Source organism: Equus quagga, chromosome 12 (genome assembly GCF_021613505.1).
Source record: "Equus quagga isolate Etosha38 chromosome 12, UCLA_HA_Equagga_1.0, whole genome shotgun sequence".
Taxonomy (NCBI): domain Eukaryota; kingdom Metazoa; phylum Chordata; class Mammalia; order Perissodactyla; family Equidae; genus Equus; species Equus quagga.
The window spans coordinates 96,922,686-96,948,811 of NC_060278.1; the positions used below are offsets into that span (position 1 = coordinate 96,922,686).

Consider the following 26,126-nt stretch of genomic DNA (forward strand, 5'->3'; position numbering starts at 1 on the left):
CCAGACCAGGACAGTGAGCTGGGTGCCAGGGAAGCTGGTCAGCTGTGAGTACGGCCAGAACCATACCACAGGAACAGCCTGTGAGGACCCTCAGGGCTGCAGGGCTCCCAGTGCCGCCTCCCACTTGCACCCCTTAGCAGAGGCCTTCCCAGCCTCAGAAGGGGCCTAGGAGAGAGATTCCATTACTGGGTAACCAAATAAAGTCATGGCTCCCATCACCATGGAACAAGCTTATAACTCCCATGAGAAAGATGAAGACACTGGGTTCAGGGAGGGAAAGTCATTTACCCAAGGTCATACCGTTCAAGTCCAGGTCTGTTGGATTCCAGCACCCAGCCCCTTGCACCACACCAGCTGTCACCTGGCTGGCTCTTCACGGATCCCAGGGCTGGAGCTAGAAGAGCCTTAGCAGTGGTCTCCAAGGAGGCCCCTTCGGAGGCTGGGAAGGAATCTCACCTACCCCCCTGAAAGGGGGAGCCCCCACCCCGTCTTCTGGTGCTCCCCATCTTTTCCCACTGGAGAAGTCCTGCATTGCCTCTCATCAGGAGCAGGGCTGGAACTGCTGCTTCCATGCTTGCTCTCTGCCTGCCTTCCTGCTGCAGCCGTGCCCAGCCTGCGCCATCTCTCCTCTATTCCAGGGCCCCGGCTTCAGGTGTATCAAAGTCCCAGCGCTGTGTAAATCCCAGCACAGCGTGAGGTTCAAACACATCTCAGCAGGCTTTGTGAATACATTAGTTTTATTTTCCCCTAAGATGCCAAGGTGGGGGGGTGGAGGGCAGGGAGAAGGTGGGGGCACTGGAACTCAATATGCAAATGTATGCAGATCGAATCTAAATGAGGGTGTCCCGGGATTGATGGAAAGAAAGGCAGTCAGAGAAGGCCTGGGGCTCTGCAGCAGCGCAGCCAGAAAGCGGCTCTCCCGGGAGGGTGTCTTGGGCTCTGTTCAGAGCATGTTCTTTGAAGCAATGTCTCCGCAGCACAGGGGAAGGAAGAGCTGCGGAAATTGGTTCTGGATACTTCCTGGCAAAATGTTCTCAATTGCTTCAACTATGTTGGGGGTGGGCTGGGGGAGAGGGGGAGAATCTCTGAGCCTCTCTCTGCTACCAAGGCCCGCGGGGGCTGTCTGTGTCACTAATTTCTAAACCAGGGGAGCTTGCTAACATCCAATTCCGGCCCCACTGATTACTGAATCAGAGTCTCTTGAGAATCTGTATTTTTTTAAGTCCCCAGCCTTGGGAAATACTGATGCAAACCAGGGGTTCTTAATCTCGAGTCTCTGACAGGTTTCAGGGGCCCGTCTAGCGTTGTTTTCAACCCCAGCTGCATATGAGAATCAGGGGGGCTTTAAAAAAATCCCACTGCCCAGGCTGCACCCCAGACCAGTTAAGTCAGAATCTCTGGCGGGTGAAATCCAGGCATCACTAGTCAGAAGAAAATCCCAGGAGACTTCACTGTGAGCCAAATTTGAGCAGCACTGCTGAACAGGTGTTCTCAGAGGACGTTTGTTATACCCGGGTTCCCTGTGGGGCTGCATTTAGCTCCAGGCCCTCCACCCTGTGATGCAAGTTTCAGGTGCCTCTCCTAGGAGAGGGACTCTACTCAGGCCTGATGTTCAGCTGGTGAGCGTCAGTTGTTAAAATATTGAAATATACCCCTACCCATTGGTGGCAGGTGCTGCTGGGATCCTTCTAAGTGCCCAGAGCCCTGGCCCCTTCCCCCTCCCCCCAGACCCCTAGGACTGCAGATCCAGAAATGAAAGGGTTAGTAAAGGTCCCTCCCTCCTCCCTCCAGGGGCCTCTTAGAGCTCTTTGGAGGGAATCAGTTCTGCTTGGTTGTTAAATAGTTGAATGTCAGCCCTGGTTATAATACTGTGGTGAGGAGAATCAGCTTTACAGTCAGAAGGGCTTAAATTCCCACCCAATTTTAGTACTAGCTTTATGACCTTGCGCAAGTGGCTTCATCTTTCTATGCTTCAGTTTCCTCTTCTGGAAATGGGGTCAAAAGCCCTCCCTCTTAGTACTGAGGTCTTGAGACCTCTTGCATCAGAATCACTTTGCAGGCTCGTCAAAACGAAGATGGCTGGGGCTTCCCAGAGGGGCTGATTCCATAGTTGTGGGGTGGGGGCAGGCGAGGAGCTGTGGGTCTAACTAGTTCCAGGTGGTGCTGATGCTGCCTGTCCTGGGACCACTCAGAGCGGCCCAACCAGAAGATGCATGAGAAGATGTGCCCCGCCAAGGGCAGAGCTCAACCCAGCTTTGTAAAAGGGGCAAAGAAGTTGCCAGGTGCGCTGTGCGGCTTCTCCCTTCCGCTCTGTTCCCCAGGGCTCTCCATCCACCTGGCCAGCACAGACTAAGTGACCCCTGAATGTTCAACATGGGATTTCCGGAGGATTAGAGCCTCCCTCACTCCATTGCCATTGTAAACAGGATCAGATTCAGACCTTTAGTGCTGTGATCACTGAGAATGTGGTATCCTTCCCCATATGTCATCCAGAGGAAAACAACACTAAACCCTGAAATGACTATTTAAGGAAGTCCAACGAAGATCTGAGCTTTCCCATGCTGGCTACTTTAAGGACTTTTTGCAAATATCAACAACAATCTTTGTGGTGAGGAGGGATGAATAAGCAGAGCACAGCGGATTTCTGGGGCAGTGAAACTACTCGGTATGAGAGCATGATGATGGATACATGTTACCGTGCATTTGTCCAAACCCGTGGAATGTGCGACACTGAGTGAACCCTAACGTAAACTGGGACGGTGGGTGATGATGATGTGTCACTGCAGGGTCACGGATGTAACAAGTGTCCCACTCTGGTGGAGGATGTTGATAATGGGGAGGCTGTGCCTGTGTGGGGTAGGGGGTCTATGGGAAATCTCTGTATTTGCCCCTCAATTTTGCTGTGAACCTTAAACTGCTCTAAAAGAAATAAAGTCTTAATTAAAAACAGTCAATCTTTTAAATGTGTATGTTGGGCTGCACCTGCTTTGCTGGGATCCCAAGCAAACCCAGCAGGCAGCCTGATGCCAAGGGAGCTGGTCCCAGGCCCATCCTCTTGCCCCTCAATTCGCACATCTCTCCCTCCATAGCACTACCTTTTCTTGTGTTCATGAACCTCTCACTTAAAAGACACTCCAGGGGCCGGCCCCGTGGCCGAGTGGTTAAGTTCGTGCACTCTGCTTTGGTGGCCCAGGGTTTTGCCAGTTCGGATCCTGGGCGTGGACATGGCACCGCTCATCAGGCCATGCTGAGGTGGCATCCCACATGGCACAACCAGAAGGACCTACAACTAGAATACACAACTGTGTACTGGGGGGCTTTGGGGAGAAGAAGAAGAAAAAAAAAAGAAAAGATTGGCAACAGATGTTAGTTCAGGTGTCAATCTTTATTTTTTACTTTTTTTTAAAGGTTGGCACCTGAGCTAACATCTGTTGCCAATCTTCTTTTTTTCTCTTCTTCTTCTTCTTCTCCTCAAAGCCCCCAGCGCATAGTTGTACATTCTAGTTGTGAGTGCCTCTGGCTGTTCCAGGTGCCAAACCTTAAAAAAAACAAAAAAACCAGGAACTCCACTTGACTGTTCTCTGTCCCTTCCAGCCACTTTACTCTTCTATTTTCCTTTTTCACCCCCTTCATTTTTTTTCTACAGAGCCCAGCCAAATACCCCACACCTGTTCCCTCTGTTGGTTCCTAGGCTTGGCTCCCTCCAGCCTGACTTCTGGGCACCCGACAGCCCCCAGTCTGCTTCCCCCACTGACTTCCTTCTTGCCAGACCCAGTGACCTGATCTTAGCACGAGATTTGGAGTCAGAAGGCCTAGGCAGGAGCTCTGTCACTCACCAGCTGTGTGACAGTGAGCAACTTGAAGCACTTCTCTGGGCCTTGGATCTGTCACCTTGAAAAAGGTTTACAGACTCTGCCTCCTATGAATGCCAAGGGGTTCTGAAGGCTCAGATTCAAATAGGATGTTAAGAAAATCTGCCTTTTGATGCAAATCAGATGAGAAAAGGAACACGACAGGCTGGATAAACTGTCAAAGGCCCCCCACAGGCATTGACTATTAGAATGATCACAAGCTGAGGTGGCTGGGGGCACATGCTAAATGTGGTGGAAAGAACAGGGTGCTGGTCTCACGTCTGGGGTAAGTCCCGGGTCTGCCCCTTGCTTGCTGTGTGGACTTGGGTAACTCCCTGAGTCTCAGATTCCTCACCAGTAAAAGGGGCTCCTGAATCCTGATTCAGAAAGTTGCCTGGGATCATGAGTCCTAATTTGTAAAGGTGAGAGCAGTAGAGTAATAGAATCATAATAGCCAACTTTTTTGTGTGTGTACCTACTATGTGCTAAATACCTGCAGTGTACAATCTCACTTAACCCCTCCCACACTCCTTTGAAGTGAAGACTGTTCTCTTATCCTCTTTACAGATGAGGAAATGGAGGCATAGAGAGGCAAGGTGACTTGTCTAAGGTCACACAGCCAGAAGTAGTAGGAGCTAGAATTTGAACCCAGCGGGTCTAATTACAAAGTCTATGCCCTATGGCTTCCTACTGGGGGAGCTCAATATGGATAAGTGGGAGGTATGACATTATTATTATTAGGCCTCTAAGAGTCAGCTTGGGAATTGCCATCACCCTGGGGCTAGGGATGGTAGGTGTGTTTGTGGGTGGGCGGCCAGTACGTGGGCCAGTACGTGAGTGATGCTCTCCCCTGAGGCAATGTCATGCAGTATACACACCTTTCTACTTCATCCAGACACAGTGTCTTCCTCACATCCTGCCAGGGCCTCTCAGGCCTGGCTGCCCCTCCCCTCTCTGGTAGGTTTGGGAGAAATAGGCTTGGAGTTCCCCCATCCTAGATAGAGGGAGAGATTCCTCATCTCATGAGGCTGACCCTGGTCTGGGGGCCTGGAGTTACTAATAGCAGCCTGCAGGGCTGTGTCATCTGGCTGGTGACTCAGGGCTCCAGGATCAGCCACCTCCCCATCCTGATGGGGCCTCCACCTGCGTGAGGGGCTTGGGAGTCCAAGCTATGACTCCAGTCAGGGCTAGGGGGTACCCACCTGGGGGTATATCCTTTCTCTGCCTCCTCTCCCAGGGCCTTGGCCAAACTGTTGTGGTTTTGGAAGGAGGGGCTGGAGGGAGTGGGGAAGGGGATGTGGTAACCAGAACCACTTCCTGCCATTGCTGTGTTGAAAGCCAAGCTCTCCTTAAGTTCCTCTTGATGGGGGTAGGGAGCCAAGGCATCAAGGAGGAAGTTGGGAGGGGGTGAGGAAAGGAGGGTTCTTGCTTGGATTGACTCCAGGAATCAAGCTCTGAGGTTCCTGGCAGGGTGCTCTCTCCCTGCTCCCCCATTGGTAAAAACAGCCAGCTGGCCTGGAGGCAATCAGAATTAGAGTGACAGCAAGCACTTACTACCATGTGCCAGGCACTTTATAACTGTTAACTCATTTGATCCTTACAACCCCGTGAGGTAAGCACTGTTATTACCCCGATTTTACAGATGGGGAAACTGAGGCACTGACAGGTTATGTCAATTGCTCAGATCACACAGCAAGTTGGTGCCAGAGCTGAGATTTGAACTTACGAAGCTTGGCTCCAGACTGCGGGCGCTTAGCTACCACTCCTGATGGCCCCACACACTCTGTCCCTGGCCTGCTCTGTGACCTAAGTGGCAAATCCTCCACTCTGAGCCTCAGTTTCCTCACCTACATGATGGGGGTCATTGGAATAGATAAGTACACCTCCCTCTGGTGATGTTTGTCTCTCTGGTAATTAATTACTCACTCAATTTCTCCCCCACTGGACTCAGCTCCATGAACACAGGGACAAAGGCCATCTTGGTCACTCTATATTACCAATTCTTAGCGCAATGCCTGGCCTGTAAAAACTCAACAAATATTTGCTGGGTAAGTGGTCTGTAAAGGTTTGAGGATCATCATCAATGGTTTGAGTACATGATAAAAATTTTGGACCCTTTACATAGAAAAATCAACATATATCAGTAGTTCTCAAGTGGGGGTGGTTTTGCCCCTCCCACCCACCCAAGGGACATTTGGCAATGTTTGGCAACATTTCTGGTTGTCACAACTGGCAGGGGGAGGTGCTACTGGCATGGAGTAGAGGCTGGGGATGCTACTAAACATCCTACAAGGCACAGGACAGCCCCTCAAAACAAAGAATGATCCGGCCCCAAATGTCAGTAGTGCAAAATTTGAGAAATGTGACATATATACATAGATATGACGTATTTTGTACAATTGATGGCAAGTTGGAGGTGGTTCATGGATTCTCTTAAAGCCCACAACTGCTACCAGATGACAATCCCCTGGATTGGAGCGTCTCTGTTTCTGTCTCTAAAACCGTATTGCTCTATGACCCCACACTCTCAAGTCTGGAATATAGTTTCCTTGGGTCTCCTGTCCTAGTGTCTGACCCCCCAAGGGCTGGGCCTCCTCTCTGATCTTCAGTGGGGCAGGCGATCAGGAGAGAAGGGTCTAGATTTTAAATCTGCCCTTCCCCATCCCATCCTCCTGCTCCCCTCCCACCCCCGGTCATCTCAATTCTGTGTAAATGGTAATAAAGATGAAAAGCTTCAGAGCCAGGCAGCCCTAGGCTTGAATCCTGGTTTTGTGTATTAACTTACTATGTGATCATAGGCAAATTCCTTAACTGCTGTGAGCCTCAGTTTCCTCCTCTGAAAATGGCAGGAGTACTCATTAAACCTACCTCACAGATGGTGGTGAGGATGAACTGAGATGCCTATAGGGAACTTATCTCAGTAGTCGGTACAGTAAATCTTTAAAAAATGCATCATTATGGTTCAGAGGTGAAATGACTTGCCCAAGGTCACAGAGCTGGAAAATGGCAGAGCTGGGACTGAAAACCAGAACTGTTAAAGACTTGTTTATTAGATAAACATATGAAGTCCCTGGCACTTAGTAAGCCCTTTACATACAGCTTGTTGAATTGCCCTTGTCATCCTTCCCAAATAATGCCTCCAAGAAGGCAAATGGAGATCCTGCTCCACACTGGTTGGCTGGAAAGAAGGGAGGGAGGGAGGTCGCTGGTTACTGGCGTGAGTGGTGGTAGTTGGGGCTAGAGCTTGTGCTGGGTGGAGCAGGGCTGGAGAACTGAAAGGGCTCCCAGAGATTATTCCTTCCCTGCCATTTTGCAGTTGAAGAGTCCAAAGCCCAGAGAAGGGAAGGCATTTACTCTAGGTCACACAGTGGATTAGAGCCCAAGAACTCGGTCTCCTGATTTCACGTTGGAATCATGGTCTTGGCTCAGATAATTAAAAACCATCACAGCCATCTATTGAGGACTTGCAACGTACACTGTAGTAAGTATTTTATATGTTTGATCTCATTTTATCCTCACATCAATTTAGGGACAAAAGGACCCTTTTTTTTTACAGCTGAGGAAACAAATTCAGAGTGGTGAGAACATTTGCCTGAGGCACTGACAGAAGAGAGTGAAGCCACGTCTGCCCGGCTTCCAGATGCCACAAACTCCCCCCTTTACTGTCCTGAAGGATTCAGCCTGTCAAAGTCGGGGCTGCCCTGGTGGAATTCCCCAATTTCTGCCTAGCAGAACCCACTCCTTCTGCCCGCAGGTGGAGCAGGGAGAGGAAGCTGAGTCAAAGAAGGTTTCCAGGGAGGAGAAATGAGGACAGAGCCAGGGCGTGTGGGGAGGGGTCCACGGATGGGGTCTGACCAGGAAGAGAGATCACTAGGTTCAGAAAGAGGCCTTGGGACTGACCACTAGGGGCGTTCAGAGGGAGGGCTCCGGGAGTCCTCCGGCCTCGTCTCCCTCCCACAGTTCTCACAAACTCTGCAGTTTGCAAAATCCAATCCTTCCCCTATGGGCTTGCGGTTTCCTGTGGGTCTGGGGTCCTGCCTGACTCGGCAATGGGGACTGCGGGCAGCGGGGAGAGAAGGGGTGGTGTAAGCCCTATCTTTACCTTCTCATGCTGGGACTGCCCAACATACACACACACACACACACACACACACACACACACACACACACACCCCATCCCCTGAGTCAGCACCGGCCTGGCGGGGAGGGGCGGGGTCACTGAATCAGTTAATAGCGCCTCCTTAAAGCCCCTGCAAGGGCAGCTGCAGCCAGACCCTGCTACCCTCACCATGAGCCCCTGGCAGTCCCTAGTCCTGGCGGTCTTGGCGCTGGGCTGCTGCTCTGCTGCCCCTACACGGCATCAGCCCACTGTGGTGGTCTTCCCAGGAGACCTGCTAACTAACCTCACTGACAGGCAGCTGGCAGAGGTAGGCAAACACCCCAGTCTAGAGCTGGGGAGGGCTGGCCAGGTGTCCCAGAGAAGGAATGGGGCCTCAGAGGAGATACTTTGGGGCATGTTGGGGGTAATGAGCATGTCTGGAGAACAGAAGTGTCCAGAATCAGGCCCTGGGGGTCCTGTGGAGTCTCTGGGCAGTGATGGCCAGGAATGGGCTAACGAGGGTTTCTGAGGTGGGCAATGGGAAATGACCAGGGCAATGGAGGATTCTGGAGTGGGCATGGGCTGGGGTGAACACAGCTAAACTCTAGGGGGCCCTGAGGTAGGCATGCCCAAGGGCATCCAGGGATGGGGAAGGAGGAGAGGGTATCTACAGGGAGGAGAGATTCTTGGGTGGGCACAAGCAACGGCATACAGGGGACCAAGTCCCAGTACACTGCCTTGTTGCTAGTCCCTGTTCTCAGCAGGGCAGAGAAAGGGAGTCAGGGCTCTGGCATGTCTCTTCCTCCATCCACAGGAATATCTGTTCCGCTATGGCTACACTGGTGTTGCCGAGATGAGCGAGGGTGATCAGCCCCTGGAGCGGGCGCTGCGGAGACTCCAGAAGCGCCTGGCCCTGCCCGAGACTGGCGAGCTGGACAGCACCACCCTGGAGGCCATGCGTACCCCGCGCTGCGGCGTCCCAGACGTGGGCCAGTTCCAGACCTTTGAGGGCGACCTCAAGTGGCACCACCGCGACATCACGTACTGGTGCGCGGCCGGGCCCTGCTGGGGCGGGCAGAGTAGGGCGCGGAGGCCAGTCCCCGTGCGAGCTGGCAGTGAATGTCCTGTCTTAGACCGATCCCTGGGTTTCACTCAATGTGCAGTCCGGGGCAAGCCGCGGCACTTCTGAGCCTCTGTTTCCCTTTCGGGGGAAATGGGCCCGGCAATCTGAGTCCTCCTGCCAGGGCCCTTGTGAGTGTCCAAAGGCAACAATGAGTCTGCAATTGCTTTATAGATGAAAGCGTGGAGCTCAGGGAGTATCGTGTATGCTGAAGTCGCTGAGACGTGGGGTGTCGCTGCGGTCCCGGTTCCCGCCTCTCACTTATAACCTCTGTCCTCCTGCTTTCCCCTCCAGGATCCAAAACTACTCGGGAGACTTGCCGCGCGACGTGATCGACGACGCCTTTGCCCGCGCCTTCGCGGTCTGGAGCGAGGTGACGCCGCTCACCTTCACCCGCGTGAACGGCCCGCAAGCCGATATCGTCATCCAGTTTGGCGTTAGGGGTGAGAACGCCTAAGAGAAGGGGAGAAGGTGGGGGCGGGGGGGGGGGGAAGCCAAGAGGGTCTTGGACAAGGACAGGGCTGGGAAGACCACGGAGAGACTAGAGGGGGCACTGGGCCCAGCTTTCTCTTGCCTGTCCCCACAGCCCTGGCCAGCTCGCCCTGTGGCGCCCCCTCCAGCCCGACCCGGCGCAGAGCGGGGACGCAAGGCTGGACAGCCACCCGCGGGCGGGATTTCAGCGCGCAATATCCGCAACTGTACTTGGCTAACGCTCTTCTTCTCCACCTGCTTCTTCAGAGCACGGAGATGGGTATCCCTTCGATGGGAAGGACGGGCTCCTGGCACACGCCTTTCCCCCTGGTCCCGGCATTCAGGGAGACGCCCACTTCGACGACGAAGAGTTGTGGTCTCTGGGCAAGGGCCCCGGTGAGATCCTGAGCCGCCCCTGCCCCCATTCCCTTCTCTTCTCGCATCCCTCGCCAGCCGCCCTGACCGCCAGCCCCCTCCTCTTACAGTGGTTCCAACGCACTTTGGAAACGCAGATGGCGCCCCCTGCCACTTCCCCTTCACCTTCGAGGGCCGCTCCTACTCCTCTTGCACCACGGACGGCCGCTCGGACGACATGCTCTGGTGCAGCACCACGGCCGACTATGACACCGACCGCCGGTTTGGCTTCTGCCCCAGCGAGAGTGAGTGCGGGGTCGTGGCGAGGGGAGAGGGCGCCCACCGCCCTGGAGGGTCCAGAACCCTGGGTTTTAACCTCAGCTCTGCCGCTGGTGCTGTGTGGTCTGTGAATCAGTGTCTTATTCTCTGGGCCCAGTTTCCTCATTTGTGAAATGAGGAGAAGAGGGACAGAGGAGGCAGATGGTCTGTGGTTCTATAAACTGGTGGCACCTCGTGGTAACTGTGTGGGCCTCCCCAGAACTCTACACCCAGGACGGCAATGCCGACGGCAAGCCCTGCGTGTTTCCCTTCACCTTCGAGGGTCGCTCCTACTCCACCTGCACCACCGACGGCCGCTCGGATGGCTACCGCTGGTGCGCCACTACCGCCAACTACGACCAGGACAAGCGTTATGGCTTCTGCCCGACCCGAGGTACCTCTGCCCCGCCTACCAGATTCAGCCTCGCCCTCTAATTCTGCATTGGTCCCTGAAACGTGGCTCCTCCGCCCACCAGTTTGACTCTCCACTCCTCATTGGTCCTGAGGACCACTGTGACTCTGCCCACCATCACCGCAACGCTTCCCCTGATTTCTGAATGCAGCCACTCCATCCACGGTGGCTTGGCCTTTTAGCCACGCCTCCTGCCTCTTCCTTGCTCTTCAGTCCCCAGAGCCCGCCCGCCAGCCCACCCTGGCCTTAGCTGTGCCCCACAACACCCCCTAGGCTTTAGAAATAGCCACCAAGATCCTCTAGCTCCTTATTGGATCCCTCCACTTGGCTCACCCAAAGCCCTGGGTCTCTCCAGTTGACTCCACGGTGAACGGGGGCAACTCCGCCGGGGAGCTGTGCGTCTTCCCCTTCATCTTCCTGGGCAAGGAGTACTCTGCCTGTACCAGAGAGGGCCGCAGTGATGGGCGCCTCTGGTGCGCCACCACCTCGAACTTCGACAGCGACAAGAAGTGGGGCTTCTGCCCCGACCAAGGTGGGCAGGGTTCCGAGGTTCCAGGCCTGGGGGCCTGGGCGAGGCGGTGGTGGTAGGGGAGGTATGGCCGGGGCTGGGAGCTCGGCCCAGGGCTCACGTCTCAGACTCCCTCTTTCCTCCAGGATACAGCCTGTTCCTCGTGGCGGCGCATGAGTTCGGCCACGCACTGGGCCTAGATCACTCATCCGTGCCAGCGGCGCTCATGTACCCCATGTACAGCTTCACCGAGGAGCCCCCGCTGCATGAGGACGATGTGAACGGCATCCAGCATCTCTATGGTGAGGCTGTGGGGCAGGGACGGAGGGAGGAGAGAGAAGGGAGGGACCCCCGCCAGAGCACCAGAGAATAGGGAGCGGGGAAAGGGGACCTCAGCCTCTATCTAGGGGAGCACCCGGGTTCAGTGAGTTCAATCGCTGCCTGGTCAGTGCTTGGAGATGGTGATAAAAAGCCCAGACTCTAGAGTGAGACAGACATGGGTTCAAAAGTCACTCCAGAGGCCAGCCAGGTGGTGTAGTGAAGTTCCCATACTGCGCTCAGCTTCGGTGACCGGGGGTTCTCTGGTTTGGATCCCCATTGTGGACCTGCACACCAAGCCATGCTGTAGCCACATCCCACATACAAAATGGAGGAAAATTGGCACAGATGTTAGCTCAGTGACAATCTTCCTCAAGCAAAAAGAGGAAGATTGGCAACAGATGTTAGCTCAGGGCCAATCTTCCTCACACAAAAAAGGGACCTTCTGTTAAAAAAAAAAGTCTGACTACTTACTGGCTAGGTGACCTCGGATATGTTACTTCACCACCTCAATTTCCCCATCTGTGAAGTGGGGCTTATAACAGCACCTACTTCATAGGGTAGTTAGGAGGTTTAAATGAGTTAGAATAGTGCCTGGCATATAGTAAGCACCATATACGTGTTTGATGTTTTTATTGTTATCTTCACTTGTCGTTATCATTAATATTATTTTCTCATGTAAAAAAAATGGGGATATTGGACCCAGCCCCATGGCTGAATGGGTAAAGTTCTGTGCACTCCAGTTTGGCGGCCTGGGTTCATGGGTTTGGATCCTGGGTGCAGACCTACGCCACTCACTAGTTATGCTGTGGAGGTGTCCCACTTACAAAATAGAGGAAGACTGGCACAGATGTTAGCTCAGAGCTTATCTTCCTCAGCCAAAAAAAAAAAAAAAGGGGGGGGATGGTAAAGAATCTACTTCATAGGGTTTTTTGGAAGGTTGATGAGTTTGTGGTATTGGAAGGAGGGGCTGGTGGAAGTAGGGAAGGGGAGTGAGTTTACAAAGCTCTTAGCACTCAGTTTGGCACTCAGTTTCAGCGTGCAAAAAACCCTTGTCTCGCCCCAGCCTGGGGGTGCAGGGGGGGAGTGTTTCCTGCCCCTCTTTTGTGGTAGGGCCCAGCCAGGGCCCGACACAGCCCAGGAACTGGATAAATATGGCGTGATGAAAGGCAAGTGTGTGAAAAGCAGCAGTCTGCCTGTGGTCTGGGAAGTCAGGCTCCAACATCTAAAGTGAGGAGAGCGAGTTCTGGGGGGCTCATTGATGGGTTTGGGGGAGCAGGTATTCCATGGGCCCAGACATATGCAGGAATATGGGGTGTCTCACATGGTCTCTCTTTTTAGGTCCTCGCCCTAAACCTGAACCCCAGCCTCCAACCACCACCACACTGGAACCTCAGACGACAGTCTGTGCCACTGGGCCTCCCACTACTCGCCCTTCAGAGCGCCCCACTGCTGGCCCCACAGGCCCCCCTTCAGCTGGCCCCACGGGTCCCCCCAGTGCTGGCCCTCCCACGAATCCCCCCAGTGCTGGCCCCTCCACAGCCCCAACAGTGCCTTTGGGTCCAGGGGAGGAGGTCTGCAACGTGGACATCTTCGATGCCATCGCGGAGATCGGGAATCATCTCCATTTCTTCAAGGACGGGTGAGGGCACAGGGATGCGGCCGAGGGAGGGGGTTTGGAGAAGGGACTTGCTTGTCTTTCCCGGCACACTGGACTTCGGTTCAAGGTTCAGTGCCCTGCCGTCCCCTTTTCACGTTCCTAGGAGGTACTGGCGACTCTTGGAGGGCAAGGGACGCGGGGTGCAGGGCCCCTTCCTGATCAGGGACACATGGCCTATGCTGCCCCCCAAGCTGGATTCCGCCTTTGAGGAGCCACTCACCAAGAAGATTTTCTTCTTCTCTGGTTAGTTTCCTTCTTTCTCCCTCTCCCGTCTCCACATCCCCCTCCCGCACCCCTATCCTCACCAATCTAGGAGCACCAAGAGACGGAAGACAATCCATGGAGCATCTTGTGCGGATTAGAAAAAGGCGCCCCCTCCTGGCGGATGCCATTTAGCGGGGGCTGAAGTTCAGGTCCCCTCCTCGCCGCACCCTCGCACCATCCTCCTCCCCAGCGGCTCTGCTCCTTGGGCACAGACTGCGGGCGCACCGGGCTCGGAAAGGCCTCGCTGGGTTCTCCTTCTGGACATTCAAGGAGAATGTGTGACTCCTCCCTGCCCCCAGACCCACGTGACCGTTCTCCTTTTCAGGGCGCCAAGTGTGGGTGTACACAGGCAAGTCGGCGCTAGGCCCGAGGCGTCTGGACAAGCTGGGCCTGGGCGCGGAGGTGGCCCAAATCACGGGGGCGCTCCCGCGCGGCGGCGGTAAGGTGCTGCTGTTCAGCAGGCAGCGCTTCTGGAGGTGAGAGTCGCGGCGGCCGCCGGCAGGGGGAGCCCGGGCGCCGTCCCCCGCCAGCCGGCTCAGCGCCTCTCTCCTCCCGCCCCGCCGGCAGGTTCGACGTGAAGACGCAGACCGTGGATCCCCGGAGTGTCAGCCCGGTGGACCAGATGTTCCCCGGCGTGCCCTTGGACATGCACGACGTCTTCCAGTACCGAGGTGAGGGCTGCATTCGGGGGTCAAGGGCGGGTCCCTCTCCGAGACACGTCCCCTGCTAGGCTCCCCTGCCTTAGTGATTGGTCAAATTCTGAACAAGAAAGAAAAAGCCCCCGGAGGTTGAGGCAAATGCCCCAGCACAAAGTTCCTTATACAGTCAGGGACTTTCCCCAGCTCATGCAGGGACACAGGGGCACAACCAGACTCGGGCCCAGATTCCCTGCCGTCCCAGCTGGGAGCTCTTTCCCCTACAGAACAGGACACGTGGTTTGCATGGAGGGTCATTATTTTATTAGACAATATTTATTAAGTGCCTGTAATGTGCCAGGCACTGTGCTGCCACTGGAGATACGATGATAAATAAGAAAATTCGTAGCTGTGTGTCTTTGGTCGAGTCACTGCTACTCTCGGAGTCTCACTTTCCCCATCTGTAAAATGGGGCTGACAGCTGGAGTTATACCTGCTTTCTCTTTCTTACCGCTCACAGCCAATCAGCTGACAAGTTCTGGGGACTCTACCGCCAAAACAGTCCCTTTTCACCGTCTCCTTTGCAACACCCTAGTCCGAGCCATACTGGCTGTCCAATGCGTTTAATATAGTCTCACTGAATAAAGGTGTTAGGAGTGGAGGGGAGCGGTCTTGCAGGTGACTCCAGACCCATTCCAGGGTCGAAGAAACCAACATGATCTGCTGTAACCCCTCTCCCCCACCCCCCTTCTCTTTGCTCCGCTCCACCCACACCGGCCTTCTGGCTGCTCTTTCAACACAGCAAGGTCACTCCTAGCTTGGGGCCTTTGTGCCAGTTGTTCCCACTGCCTGGGAGGTTTTTCCCCCAGATTGTCACCAGCTGCCTCCCTCTCATCCTTCAGGTCTCAGCACTAAGGCCACCTTTTCAGAGAGCCCTTCTCTGACCCTCATTATCTGTTCACTTACTTACCTTTATTTCTCTCATAGCTTTTTACAATGTCATTTACAACCAATCTCATTTATTTACACTTTTTCTTGTTAATCGTCTCTCCTACCCCATCAGAGTGTAAGCACTGGGAGAACTGACTGAGAGCCAGCCTGCATTTTTCTCTGCTGTGTCCCCAGTGCCTGTCACAGCGCCTGGTGTGATGAACTTTGCTGAATGAATGACTGGACTTGTTGCATGAATGAATGACCGTTGAATGAATTGTTCTGACACCTACTGTGTGCCAGGCTCTGTGCCAGTGCTTTGGACATTGAGGTCTGTGTCCTCCAGCATCTCTTTGGGGGAGACAGAGGTGTCATGGGAAAACGTTGCAAAGATCTAGAAAGGGCAGGAAGGATGACTGTAAAGATTTTGCCATTTCTTGATGTGTATGTGGGAGGGTTGGATCACCCCTCTTGTACCTGCCTCTCCCTTGCAGAGAAAGCTTACTTCTGCCAGGACCGCTTCTACTGGCGCGTGAGTTCCCGGAATGACGTGAACCAGGTGGACCAAGTGGGCTACGTGAGCTTCGACCTTCTGCAGTGCCCTGAGGACTAGGGCTCCCCATCCTGCCTCAGCACTGCCGTGTGGGTCCCCATGGGCGCCATCGAGATGGAGAAGGAGCCAGTGTGCCGGCTTCAAACTGGTGCGTCTGTTCTGGAGGACAGGGAGGAGGGGAGGTGGGCTGAGCCCTCTCTTCCCACCTTCCTTTTTTGTTGGAATGTTTTTAATAAATCTGAATTCTCTAACCTTGAGGAGCAGAGTTCTTTATGTATGTATGCATGCAGGCAGGCATGTATGTACTCATGTATTATGTATGTGACCGACAGAATGCTTACTGAGTAGCAGGCAGTGTTCGAAGCACTTTATAAACACTAACATTCAAGTCTTCCTATTAGGAAAGTAGAATGTGATTATTCCTATTTTACAGCTGAGGAAATGGCCAGCCTGTTAGTCATTCATGAAACATTTATTGAGCCCCTACACAGAGCCAGGCCCTGTGTGCACACGGGGGATAGAGAGATCAATTGGACCATGTTTCTGTTCTCAAGGACCTCTCAGTGGTCCTCAAACTTTAGGGTGCATATGAGCATCCTCAGAACTCCCATAGAATGTAGACTCCAGGCTCTGCCCCCAGAGAGTCCAACTCAGTTACAAGGGTGATTGTCCCCACCAAGATGACATCTGAATTCGAACTGAATCTAGAAGGATGAGCAAGAGTTTCTTTCTGTGCAATAGGACTGTCTTCTTAGTGGGTAATTTATTAAGAACCATTAAGCCTAAAGATGTGCCTACTCTAACTCTCACACAGGTGCGTACAAAACAACACATACAAGGCTGTTGATTGCAACATTGTTCATACAGTGAGAAAATGGCAATAACCTAAGTGCCCAGGGGTAAAGTGGTGGGTAAATAAAACACAGATTATATACACAATGATAGCAGCTACCCCTAGTACAGCACTGACTATATGCCAGGCACTGTTCCATGTGCTTTCTGTGTATTAACACAGCTAATCCTTAAAACAACAACCCTATGGGACAGGTAATACTCTTACCTTATAGGCACTATTACTATTGGCATCACCCTCTCCCTGTTTTGCAGATGAGATAACTGAGGCAGAGAATTGCACAGCTCACCTGAGTCTCATAGCTGGTGAGGTATAACGGTGGAATTTGAATGTGTGCTCTTGAGGCAAATGCTGGGAGATGAGAAAAAGCAGCTGGTGTTTCGGGAATCACAAAGGGCTCAGAACTTTAGTGTGTGAGTTCTAGGTTTTAGCAAGTGGATGAGAGGGGAGCAGAGAGGATTCTGGAATTGTTGAGATAGGAATGGTGGTCTGGATTAAATGAGAGAAAGCCTGAATGCCAGGCTGCGGAGAATGGCTTTGACCTCACAAGATAGCAGAGCGACTTGACGGAAGGGTTGGGGCAGGTGAGCGGAGGTGATGAGCTTGATCAGGTTTGATCATCTGGACTTAGGGCCCAAGTGGGAGTTGAAGGAGGGGTTCAGAGAACTTCCTCTGGATGGAGCCCTCTCTCCTAACTCATCCATTTCTCGCTCAGGAATGACCCACTCCCACTGGCATACAAACATTCCTTAATATGGCTTGTTTACAATCCTTCTGCACCCCTGACTCTCTCTAGATACTGCTCCATTTCTCTACCCCCCTACTCCCATCAGTAAAATTTCCCAAAAGTATGGTCTCTACTCATTGTCTCCACTTCCTCAATTTCCATTCTCTCCTCAACCATTTCCAGCCTGGCTCCCACCCCACTGCCCACTAAAATCACTCTCTTCAAAGCACCTATGATCTTCCTGTAGCCAGATGCAACGAGTACTCCTCTGTGCTCATTCCACATATCTCTCAGCTCGTTTGACACAGTTGATTGGGCCCTTCTTCCTGAAATGGTTCTTCACCTGGGCTCTGGGGCACCCCTTACTCCTGGTTCTCCTCCCACTTCAGTGGCTGGAGCTTTCTCTTTCCAACCTCTAAATGATAGCGTGCCTGTGCTCATCCTTGGACTTCTCTGTGTACACTCATTCCCTGTAATCTCTTCTAGCCTCATAGCCTTAAGTGGCATCTCTCTGCTAAAGACTCTGAAATTTACATCCCCAGCCTTAACCTCTCCCCTCTGCTCCAGACTCGCATGTTCAACTGCCGACTCCACGTGATCCTTAGGTGATTAATAGGCATCTCAATTGAATAGTTCCAACTGAGCTCTTGGGTCCACATTCCAAACATGCTTCTCCATCAGTTGTCACCACCTTAATAAGAGACAACCTCATCTACCCTCAATCAAGCTTAAAACCTGGTCAGTCCTAAAATCTAGGAATCCATTAAACTTCTTAGTCTGGTACAGAGTTTCTCAATCTGGGCACCGTTGACATTTTGGGCCAGATAATTCTTTGTTGTGGGGGACCATCCCATACATTGTAGGGAGTTTGGTGTCTTCCTCCAGGAGGTGGCGGGATCCAGGGACAGATGCCAGACGCATTCAGGGTCAGTCCTCCTCCCCCTACCACAGGCCCCAACGTGGCCGGGGTGGGGTTGGGGGGGCGGGGAATGGTTTGAATGCAGGGAGGTTATGGTGAACTTGTGGCTCATGGCCAGGCAGTCTTGGTGCAAGCCTAGATGGTGCAAGTGGCCTCTACCCACTAGATGCCAGTACCACCCTCCCTCCAATTGTGACAACGAAAAATCTCTCTCAGCAGGGACAGCAGAACGGGCACTAGGACCCTGCGCGGCGCCGCGTCCGACGGGGGCGGCGGGAGGGGGAATCCGCTCTTTCTGGCTCCTGGAGCCCGGCTGCGGCCACTTGTGTGATCTGGGCTCGGACCGCGGCCGCCCGGCCCCTTTCCGTATCATGAGCCGCAGGTTCACTGTCACCTCGCTGCCCCCTGCGGGGCCCGCCGGGACCCATGACCGAGAGTTTCACAGGCATTCAGCGGCCGATCTCCGCCAACTCTCAGGGGAAGACGCCAAAGGTAGAGGCCGCAAGGGGCGGGGCCTGCCAGAGTGGGGCGGGGCTATAGAAGGGGCGGGGCCACGGTGGGCGGGTCTTCTGTTGGAAGGGGAGGGACCAGGACGGGGTGGGGGTCCCAGCCGAGCGCCAGATTGGCGAGAGGAGCTGAGACCTAGTGGGACAGGGGAGGAGCAGGGCTGGGAAATTGTGAAGGGAGGGGCCAGATTCGAGGTGGGCGGGGCCACAAGGGAAGAGGGTGGGGCCAGAGGTGAAGGGGCGGATCTTGTGATGGGGGAGTTAGGGTCAAGGGGATTGCTGGGCCGGAGGGCACTAAAGGAGCGGGGTCATCTCGGGTAGGGGGCGGGACCAGAGGGGAGAAGGTGGAACCAGGGAAAGGGGAGGGCCGTGTAATTAAGGGGTGGGTCTAGAGCCAATGGGAGGAAGCAGGACTGGCTCGGTTTGGGAGCAGAAAATGGAGGGACCAGAGAGAAAGGGGTTGGGCCAGGAGAATAGGGGTGGGGTCGAGGGCGGGAGGAAGAACAAGCCCTGGTCGCTGAGGCAGGTGCTGGGTCGGCTTAGCTTGTCATTGGCGCCTGGCAGATCCTCTACCTTCCTGGAGGCGTCGTGGACAGCGCCCGGTGATCCCGGGAAGGAGATGGGAGAAAAACAAGTTAGTTTAGATCCCGGGCAGCTAGATCCTGGGAGCACTAAGTTCTCTGAACTAACCCTTGGGTCCAGTCCTGACCTTCGGGAACCCACTTAGCTCCCTCTGCTCCAAGCTCCAGAAGGGTTGGATGGAGCCAGCTCAGGTGGCAATGGGGGCGGATTCCCGGAGGGCTCAGTGCAGTGGTCTTGTATTGGAAGTTATACTCTGGGTACAGAAGAGAGAGGAGGGGAAGGATCCTTTTAGCCTTCTGTGAAGAATTAGCACCCTGGATGCACACACAGTCTCCTCCACAGGGGACACTTGTCAGGGGTCCCTTCCCTGGCTCTGTGCCCCTCAGATCTGGATGAAACGTGGCGAATCCTCTTGGAGTGGCCCCAGTGCAGGGAGGAGGAAGAGCCTCCCTGGGCCGCCAGGGGTCGCTGCTGAGCCGCAGGTGAGCTCACCCTGACCCCAGCAAAACTAAGCACCAAGAACCCTAGATGGACCTTTTAAAGGTTTATTTGACAAGCCCCCTCATTGTATACATGACCAAACTGAGGCCTAGATTTACACAGGGCTCCAGCCCGATGAACCAACTGCCTCCTGGACTCGAATTTCTTGGGTTCCTTCCACTCTTCCTCTTTCCCATAGTCTGTCTGCTCCTTTTCTCATTTTCATGAATGTCTTACCATCTTTACAGATTGGAAAGTCAGAACTCCAGGACCCATTCCCAAAGCCTCCTTTTCTCTTCCCACCAGATCTAATTGGTCCTCACGTCTTGGCTACTCCACCTCCAAAACTTATCCTGAATCTGGCCACATCTCTCCTCCTGTCACAATCACCCAGATCCAAACCTCCATCATCTCTCACGTCGCCACGACCACAGCCTCCTCATTGGTCTGCCTGCCTCCAATCCAGTCCCTGACTGCCCTCCACCCAAGCCCCCTATCGCTTGTAGGATAAAGGCCAAACTCTTTAGTCTGTCATTCAAACTCTTTCTTCATTTGCTCCTGGTATATCTGTCAGTGTTCATCTCCCCACCTCCATTAGCCGGGAAAACTCCTACTCACTCTGTAAGTTATAGCTCATTTAACCTCTTCTGAAAACCTTTTTCGCTTTCCCTTGCTCCCAGGCAGAGGCAGTCATTCCTCTTCTGCCCACCCACTGCACCATTAAAGCACATGTCCCAATGGTTGGAAGTTATTTACTTGTGCATCTCCTGCATCTCAAGGGCAGGGACCATATCCTTTTATCTTTGTGTTCCGAGTTCCAAGCCCACAGCCTGACACTGAGTAGGTGCCTAATGCTCATCAGATTAGAGGGGGAGTGACTGTAGGCTCCTGCTCTCCTATGCCTGCCTTCTCTTCTACCATTCCCCATCCTCTGGCCTGAGAACAAGATGGCCCTCTCTCTCATCCCAAGGTGATTGCTCGGTCTTCTTGTTCACATTTCCAAGCTACTGCATGTTGAAGTAAAATACGGCTCTAGTTTTGGATGTGCAGGTGTGTATGCAAACTGGATGTGAATCTGGAATGCTGTGTGCTTGTGGCAGAGGCAGTATGTGTGTGTCTTGAGGGAGGAGTATCCCATGCCAGCTCTGATGACCTGTGGGGTGGTCAGTGAGTCAGTGCTTGTGTGTGTCACTGTATGTCATTGTGTTGATGGGCATATTGATGTGTGTATTTCTGTGTCTATCGGGGGGGGGGTACCTGTGTGCTGACTTTATTGGAAGTTCCATCTTGAGAATGATTTGGGTGACTTTTAACCTCTTAGGCCCTGAGACAGCCTCCAGCACCTCCTCCTTAGTAGGTCATTGCATGGGTAAGTGGACAAGGGCTCCCTAGGGAAACCCAATGTCTGGGTTCAGACTAACAAGAGTTGGGATGTGTCCCCATGGAGTGAGAGGGAGTCAGCTTATGCCACAGGAATGGAGCAAGACCACAATATAGCCCATCCATACTCTAATTCAGGCTCTGTGGTGTGGCCTTGAGCACATTGCTTCCCCTCTCTGGGCCTCAATTGTCCTATCTGTATTATAAAGGAGTTAAGCAGGAAACTATCTGAGGGTCTTTCTAGCCATAAAAATGCTAAGATTCTTTGATGATCTAGTAGAGTGAAGTTCTCTGCTTCCCCCATACCCAAACCTCATGTTTCAGTCTCTCTATCTGTAAATTTGGAATAATGACACTGAGTTATTGGTATAACTACTGGATCTAGAGATCTTCTACTTGTGCAAGAAGTTCTCCAGTCACCCCCTCCTCAAGCCAGGACTCAGAAACTCATTGCCCAATACCTCAGCCCAAGGTGAGCCCTGGGAATCTCCATGGCAACAAACTGGTTATGAACAGGGCTGCCGTTGCCATGGTGATGGGCTGCTCTCTCTCTCTCTCTCTCTCTCTCTCTCTCTCTCTCTCTCTCTCATCCTCCTCATCTCCCCTCCCCTCTTCTCAATGAACCAGAGCGATCTGTGGGTACCAGCTCTCCAGGTGGGGTAGGGGTGGGGGGTGGGTGCAGTCAGAAGGGGGTCCAAATGGGGAAAGAAGGAAGATGGGCTGAATCTGTAGGGGAATGGGGAGCTGTTGGGGTGCCATTGCCATGGTGACGGGGCTGCAGCCTGTTAATTAAGCCCCTGGTTACCACGGAGACGATGGTGGTTGACGTGCTCTGCGGCGAGCCCTGTGTGTGTGGGGTAGGCTGTGCTCTGGAGTCATCAATTCACTGTGAGGGTTTTGGGGCTGGAGGACAGGGCGTGCAGGTCAGGGAGAGAAGAGTGCAGGAAGGAGTTCAGGGCCTTGGCTCTGTAAAGTCAGAGCTGGGGGTGGGTGGGTTAGGTCGTGGGGGCTACATGGAGATCAGAATGGATAGAGATTGAGCCACTAGGAGGAACACTATGCCTGCCTCCCATGGAAAGAGGACCCCGTCAGGTGCCTCCATCTTCCTCCAAACAGCCCCGGATCCTGGTTCAGTGGATGGAACCCTGGGCTGGAGCTCAGGGAGCTGGATTCTAGTCCTCACAAGTACACCCCATAAAGAAAATTTGTCCTTTCCATTTCTAGACTCCAATTTCCCCAGAAATGGGGAGTGGTAAAAAATAATTCATAAAATTGCTTCCAGTTTCCAAATCCTGATACTTAGGAGGCAGCTTCTCTGAACTTTTTTCTCTCTGAGAAGCATAAGGTGGGAAGGGGGATGAGTATTAGAGACTCAGAGTTCAGAAATAGGACGCTGCCCAGCTCTGCATCTTGTGTGGGCTTACTGAGAGGGTTCCCCTAGCCCCAGCTCTTCCTAGGCCTCTGGGTGGGGATGGGGTGCTGAGCTGGCAGCCATTTTCCTGGGGCTCAGGGCTGAGGGTCACCTTACTGGTGAGCCTACTGGCCAAGGCCAGGCTGGCAGTGTAGGAGGTGCCTGCAACGTGTTTTCTCAAAGCTTCACTGCAGAGGGTTGGCCTGAGGCCAGAATAGGGACCAGTCTCCTTGAGGGGTGGGCGATGTGAATTGAGGGTCTGGGGTCTCCCCTTGGGACTGGCTCCTTACTTGGTGTGGGCTCCTCAGGAAGGGCTTCATGGCTTTAGTCTGAGATAAATGGAGGGAGCACTAGGAGTTTTCAGAGTGGGAAAAAGTCTCATGGATTATGCAGCCTAACCCTCTCATTTTACAGATGGAGATACTAAAGGCCAGAGAGAGGAAATCAGTTTTGCCCAGAGATAGAGAGTTTTGGGGCAGAGGACAGGATAGCATCACTATCTCCTGAATACCAGACACCTAGTGAGACGGGAGCGCTGGTGAGGATGCACAGGTGGGATACCCAGGGGAAGAGGAATCATTCCTGCCTTCACCTATACTCCCTTGGGATCTAGGTTCCCCTGTGGGTGGGCTCAGCCCCTGCGTGGCCAGGACTGTGGACCACAAATGAAGGGAAATACCCCCAGGGGAACATCCCAGACCTGGGATTGCTGAAAAACACCAGCACCTAATTTACTTCGCAGCACTTCTCAGATAAACGTACTACATATTTTACTATGTTACCTGTCTCTGCAGAGTAGTGGAAAATCATAGTGCTGTTCGTGGTGGTATGTGTGTAGTGGAGTGCTTGGAAATTCTTGAACACTGGCCTACCCACCTTCTATCCTTTGAACTCTTGTCACCGGTCCAAATTCATCTCACCATTTTCATGGTTTTCTCTCTGGGAGAGCCAAGAAGACCCATTCTCACACCTTGTCTGAATAGCCAGCTCTCCATCCTCCAGAGTCCTTTGAGGGTCCGCAAAACCCAGTGGCTGTGATATTTTATTGGTGGATCCCTCACGGGCCCCTTTTGTCACCAGCCCAAGACTCCATGGTTGACCCAATCTGAAAGCACTGCCAAATGTATACAACAGACTCTGTGTGGTGGGCCCTGGCCGTGGTTCGGAAGCATCAAATCCTATAACTGGTTCTCCAGTCATATAGACGGCTTTTTAGGACCTTTGAAGGTCTTCTGGGCCCACCTTCAGTTGCGAGCCAAGAGGCTGCTCCAGTCCTGCAGCCCTGAAGCCTGACCACAAGAAAAGGGAGAAACCTCATCTCAGACCCAGTCCCTGTTCCTTTTTTAGTAGTCAAGAATCAGAGGCTGCTGGGCAGTTTAGATATGACTGCATCCTTGTACCCTTCTATTGGAGGCAGGACCAGTTTAAAAAGAGGTTATGTTGAGGAGTAGCATCTTAAATTGAAATAAAGCAAACTGGATTACAGACCAAGTTCTGCCAGTCACTGGCATTGTGACCACAGGGAATCATTTCTCTTCTTTGGGCCTTAGCTTTTTCATCTGTAAAATGAAAGCTGTGCATTAGATAAGATGATTGGCATGATCCCCTCCAGCCCTAGAACTTTCCTGGAACTTAGAGGGCCAGTAGGGGCTAGAGTGAGTCTGCAAATCATTTCCCCTTAATCTACTCTCACTCTTGGATGTTTAGACCTTTCAGAGACTCAAAGGGTCCAAACCTCTGATGCTGCTTCCTAAGATGTCTCCACTACTGGCTCAAGCCTGGGTTCTAGGGGTGCTGAGTGGTCCCAGAACAATCAAGCATCTGGGGACGGGGAGGAACACAGAGAGCATGTCGGCTCTGGAATCCTCAGAAAGCAATCCTGGATTAGGGGATTAGACTCTCCCGCCCCAGGAGAAAATCTGGTACCAAACTGACAGGCGGCCTCATTCTCCCCTCCCCCATTCTGTCCCTAGCCAGCATCGACCAACCTGCCCTCTCTAGAGTCTGCACCATGTCCGATGGGGAGTCAGTACTCCCTGGAACCTCGCTGCTGCCTTCTCTCCTCGCCAGGTCTCCTTCGCAGGGTCACTCCACAGTCGGAGGGTCCTTGTCTGTGGACTCCAGGGATTTGTCTTGAGGTGAGATGCTAGGACTTGTGTCAGTCTAAGCACAGTGAGAGGGTTCGCTGCAACTCCTCAGGCTCCACTCCTCCCATTTTAAGATAGGATGAGCCAGACAGTTCAGCCCAGTGACCCTGAACAACCCTGGGGGCAGCACAGTGCTTCAGTTAAGGGCTCTGGCCTCTATACACCCCTAGTTCCAACCTCCTGAACAGCAATGTAGGAGAGGGTCTGGTTCTCCACTTACTCCCAGCTTTGCTGACAGGCTCCCCAGGGACTCATATGCCATGGCGCCCCACCCCTGCTGCTTCAGTCCCCTCATCTTCTCCCTAGGGGTCACCCCAGACCCCCAGCCAGGCAGCCGCTGCGGGGCCGCCTCCCCGCGGCCGCGACCTAGTTCCCTGCCGTTATTTTTAGGGCGCGGGATGGCACCTGCCCACGTGCCGGCCCTGCCTGCGCCAGAGAGTGGGGGGCGGGCGGAGCTGCGTCTGCTCAAGAGAGGCGAGGCCCCCGTTCCCCGCAGCGCCCCCTCCATCCCACCCATGCCAGCCCCCAGTTTTTGTGCAAGGGGGCCGCCAGGCGCGCTCTGCCCGCCCCTCGTCCCTTCTTCTTCCTCCCTCCCGCGCTCCCCCCCAAAACCCCGCCAGTGGCTCACGCCTCCTGCATACGGGATGAGGTGAGCAGCGCCGCTGCTGAGAGGGGGCGCGCGCGGGTGTGAGCGTGTGTCCGTGTGCGAGTGTGTGTGCGCCGGGCGGGCGGGCACTGCAGCCTCTTCCTCCGTGGAGCGGAGAGCGAGAGAGAGCTAGAGCGAGCGAGAGAGCAGCGAAGGCGGGCAGAGGGGCGCGGGCGAGGCGGCGCAGCCATCCCCGGGCCCGGCGCCGCGCCGCCACCATGCTAAACAACCTGACGGACTGTGAGGACGGCGATGGGGGAGCCAACCCCGGTAAGCAGCAGTCCGGGAGCGGCGAGGGAGGGGGCGGCGAGGAGAGGAGGCAGCTCTGGGGTTAGAGGCAGAGAGGGGGCCGCCTCCTTCAGAGACGAGGCTGGGATTGACCGGGGCGGTGGGCGCCCTCGGCGGCCTGGAGCCTTGCTCTATTGGAATGCGCCAGGCGCTGTCCAAGGTGCTGGAATGCGCCGCGCCCGGGGGCAGGGCTGGGGGCCGAGGGCTTGCCGTTGCTCGCGGCCGGGGGCAGACGTGGGTTAGCTAAGCGGAGGAGGCGGTGGGAAGGGGATGGAAGAGCTAGATTGGGCTGACGTGGAGCTGGACGGACGGGAGGGGGGCTCCTTTTCCCGACAAGGGACCCCGGCGTCCTGGCGCAGAGCGTTGACCGGCGGCGCGGTGGAGGGGGGGCGCAGTCTGCGGCAGTCCCTCGCTCTGACACTTCCAGCTGAAAGGTGGGGGGAAGGTGCCTATGGGGGGTTGGAGCCGTATGACAGCCCCCGTCCGGGCTGCGATGTCTCCTTAAGGGTACACACTTGGTGCAATTCGACCCCCTCCCCCAAAGCTGCCTGAGGTCCGACCTCAGACTGAAGCGTACCTCCTCCGAGATTTTCAGCTCTACTTTGCGGAATCTCCCTTTCCCTCTCGCGTCCCCGTGGGTTCCTATTCAGGACGGGAAGCAAGATCATCCTTCTTCCTTCCCTCTTTCCCCTTC

At 54.1% G+C, this 26,126-nt stretch overlaps 2 protein-coding genes across 3 annotated transcripts in view; both read left to right on the top strand.

The window, feature by feature from the left end:
* Positions 1–15,664, top strand: part of MMP9 (matrix metallopeptidase 9) — a 30,954-nt gene extending 15,290 nt beyond the window's left edge. Inside the window, exons 1-13 of one of the 2 annotated variants that reach the window (XM_046678361.1) lie at positions 8,106–8,278; positions 8,765–8,997; positions 9,365–9,513; positions 9,809–9,937; positions 10,027–10,200; positions 10,434–10,607; positions 10,981–11,157; positions 11,280–11,435; positions 12,793–13,093; positions 13,215–13,354; positions 13,701–13,851; positions 13,943–14,046; positions 15,435–15,664. In XM_046678361.1, coding sequence (XP_046534317.1) covers positions 8,141–8,278; positions 8,765–8,997; positions 9,365–9,513; positions 9,809–9,937; positions 10,027–10,200; positions 10,434–10,607; positions 10,981–11,157; positions 11,280–11,435; positions 12,793–13,093; positions 13,215–13,354; positions 13,701–13,851; positions 13,943–14,046; positions 15,435–15,553 — 2,145 coding nt within the window. In that variant the 5' untranslated portion in view covers positions 8,106–8,140 and the 3' untranslated portion in view covers positions 15,554–15,664. Of the gene's footprint in view, positions 1–8,105; positions 8,279–8,764; positions 8,998–9,364; positions 9,514–9,808; positions 9,938–10,026; positions 10,201–10,433; positions 10,608–10,980; positions 11,158–11,279; positions 11,436–12,792; positions 13,094–13,214; positions 13,355–13,700; positions 13,852–13,942; positions 14,047–15,434 lie in introns of those variants that run through there. The other variant, XM_046678362.1, reaches the window with a different exon arrangement.
* Positions 15,665–18,363: 2,699 nt separating this feature from the next.
* SLC12A5 (solute carrier family 12 member 5) overlaps positions 18,364–26,126 on the top strand; it is a 34,020-nt gene continuing 26,257 nt past the window's right edge. Inside the window, exon 1 of the mRNA XM_046679488.1 lies at positions 18,364–18,484. Coding sequence (XP_046535444.1) covers positions 18,364–18,484 — 121 coding nt within the window. The remainder of the gene's footprint in view (positions 18,485–26,126) is intronic.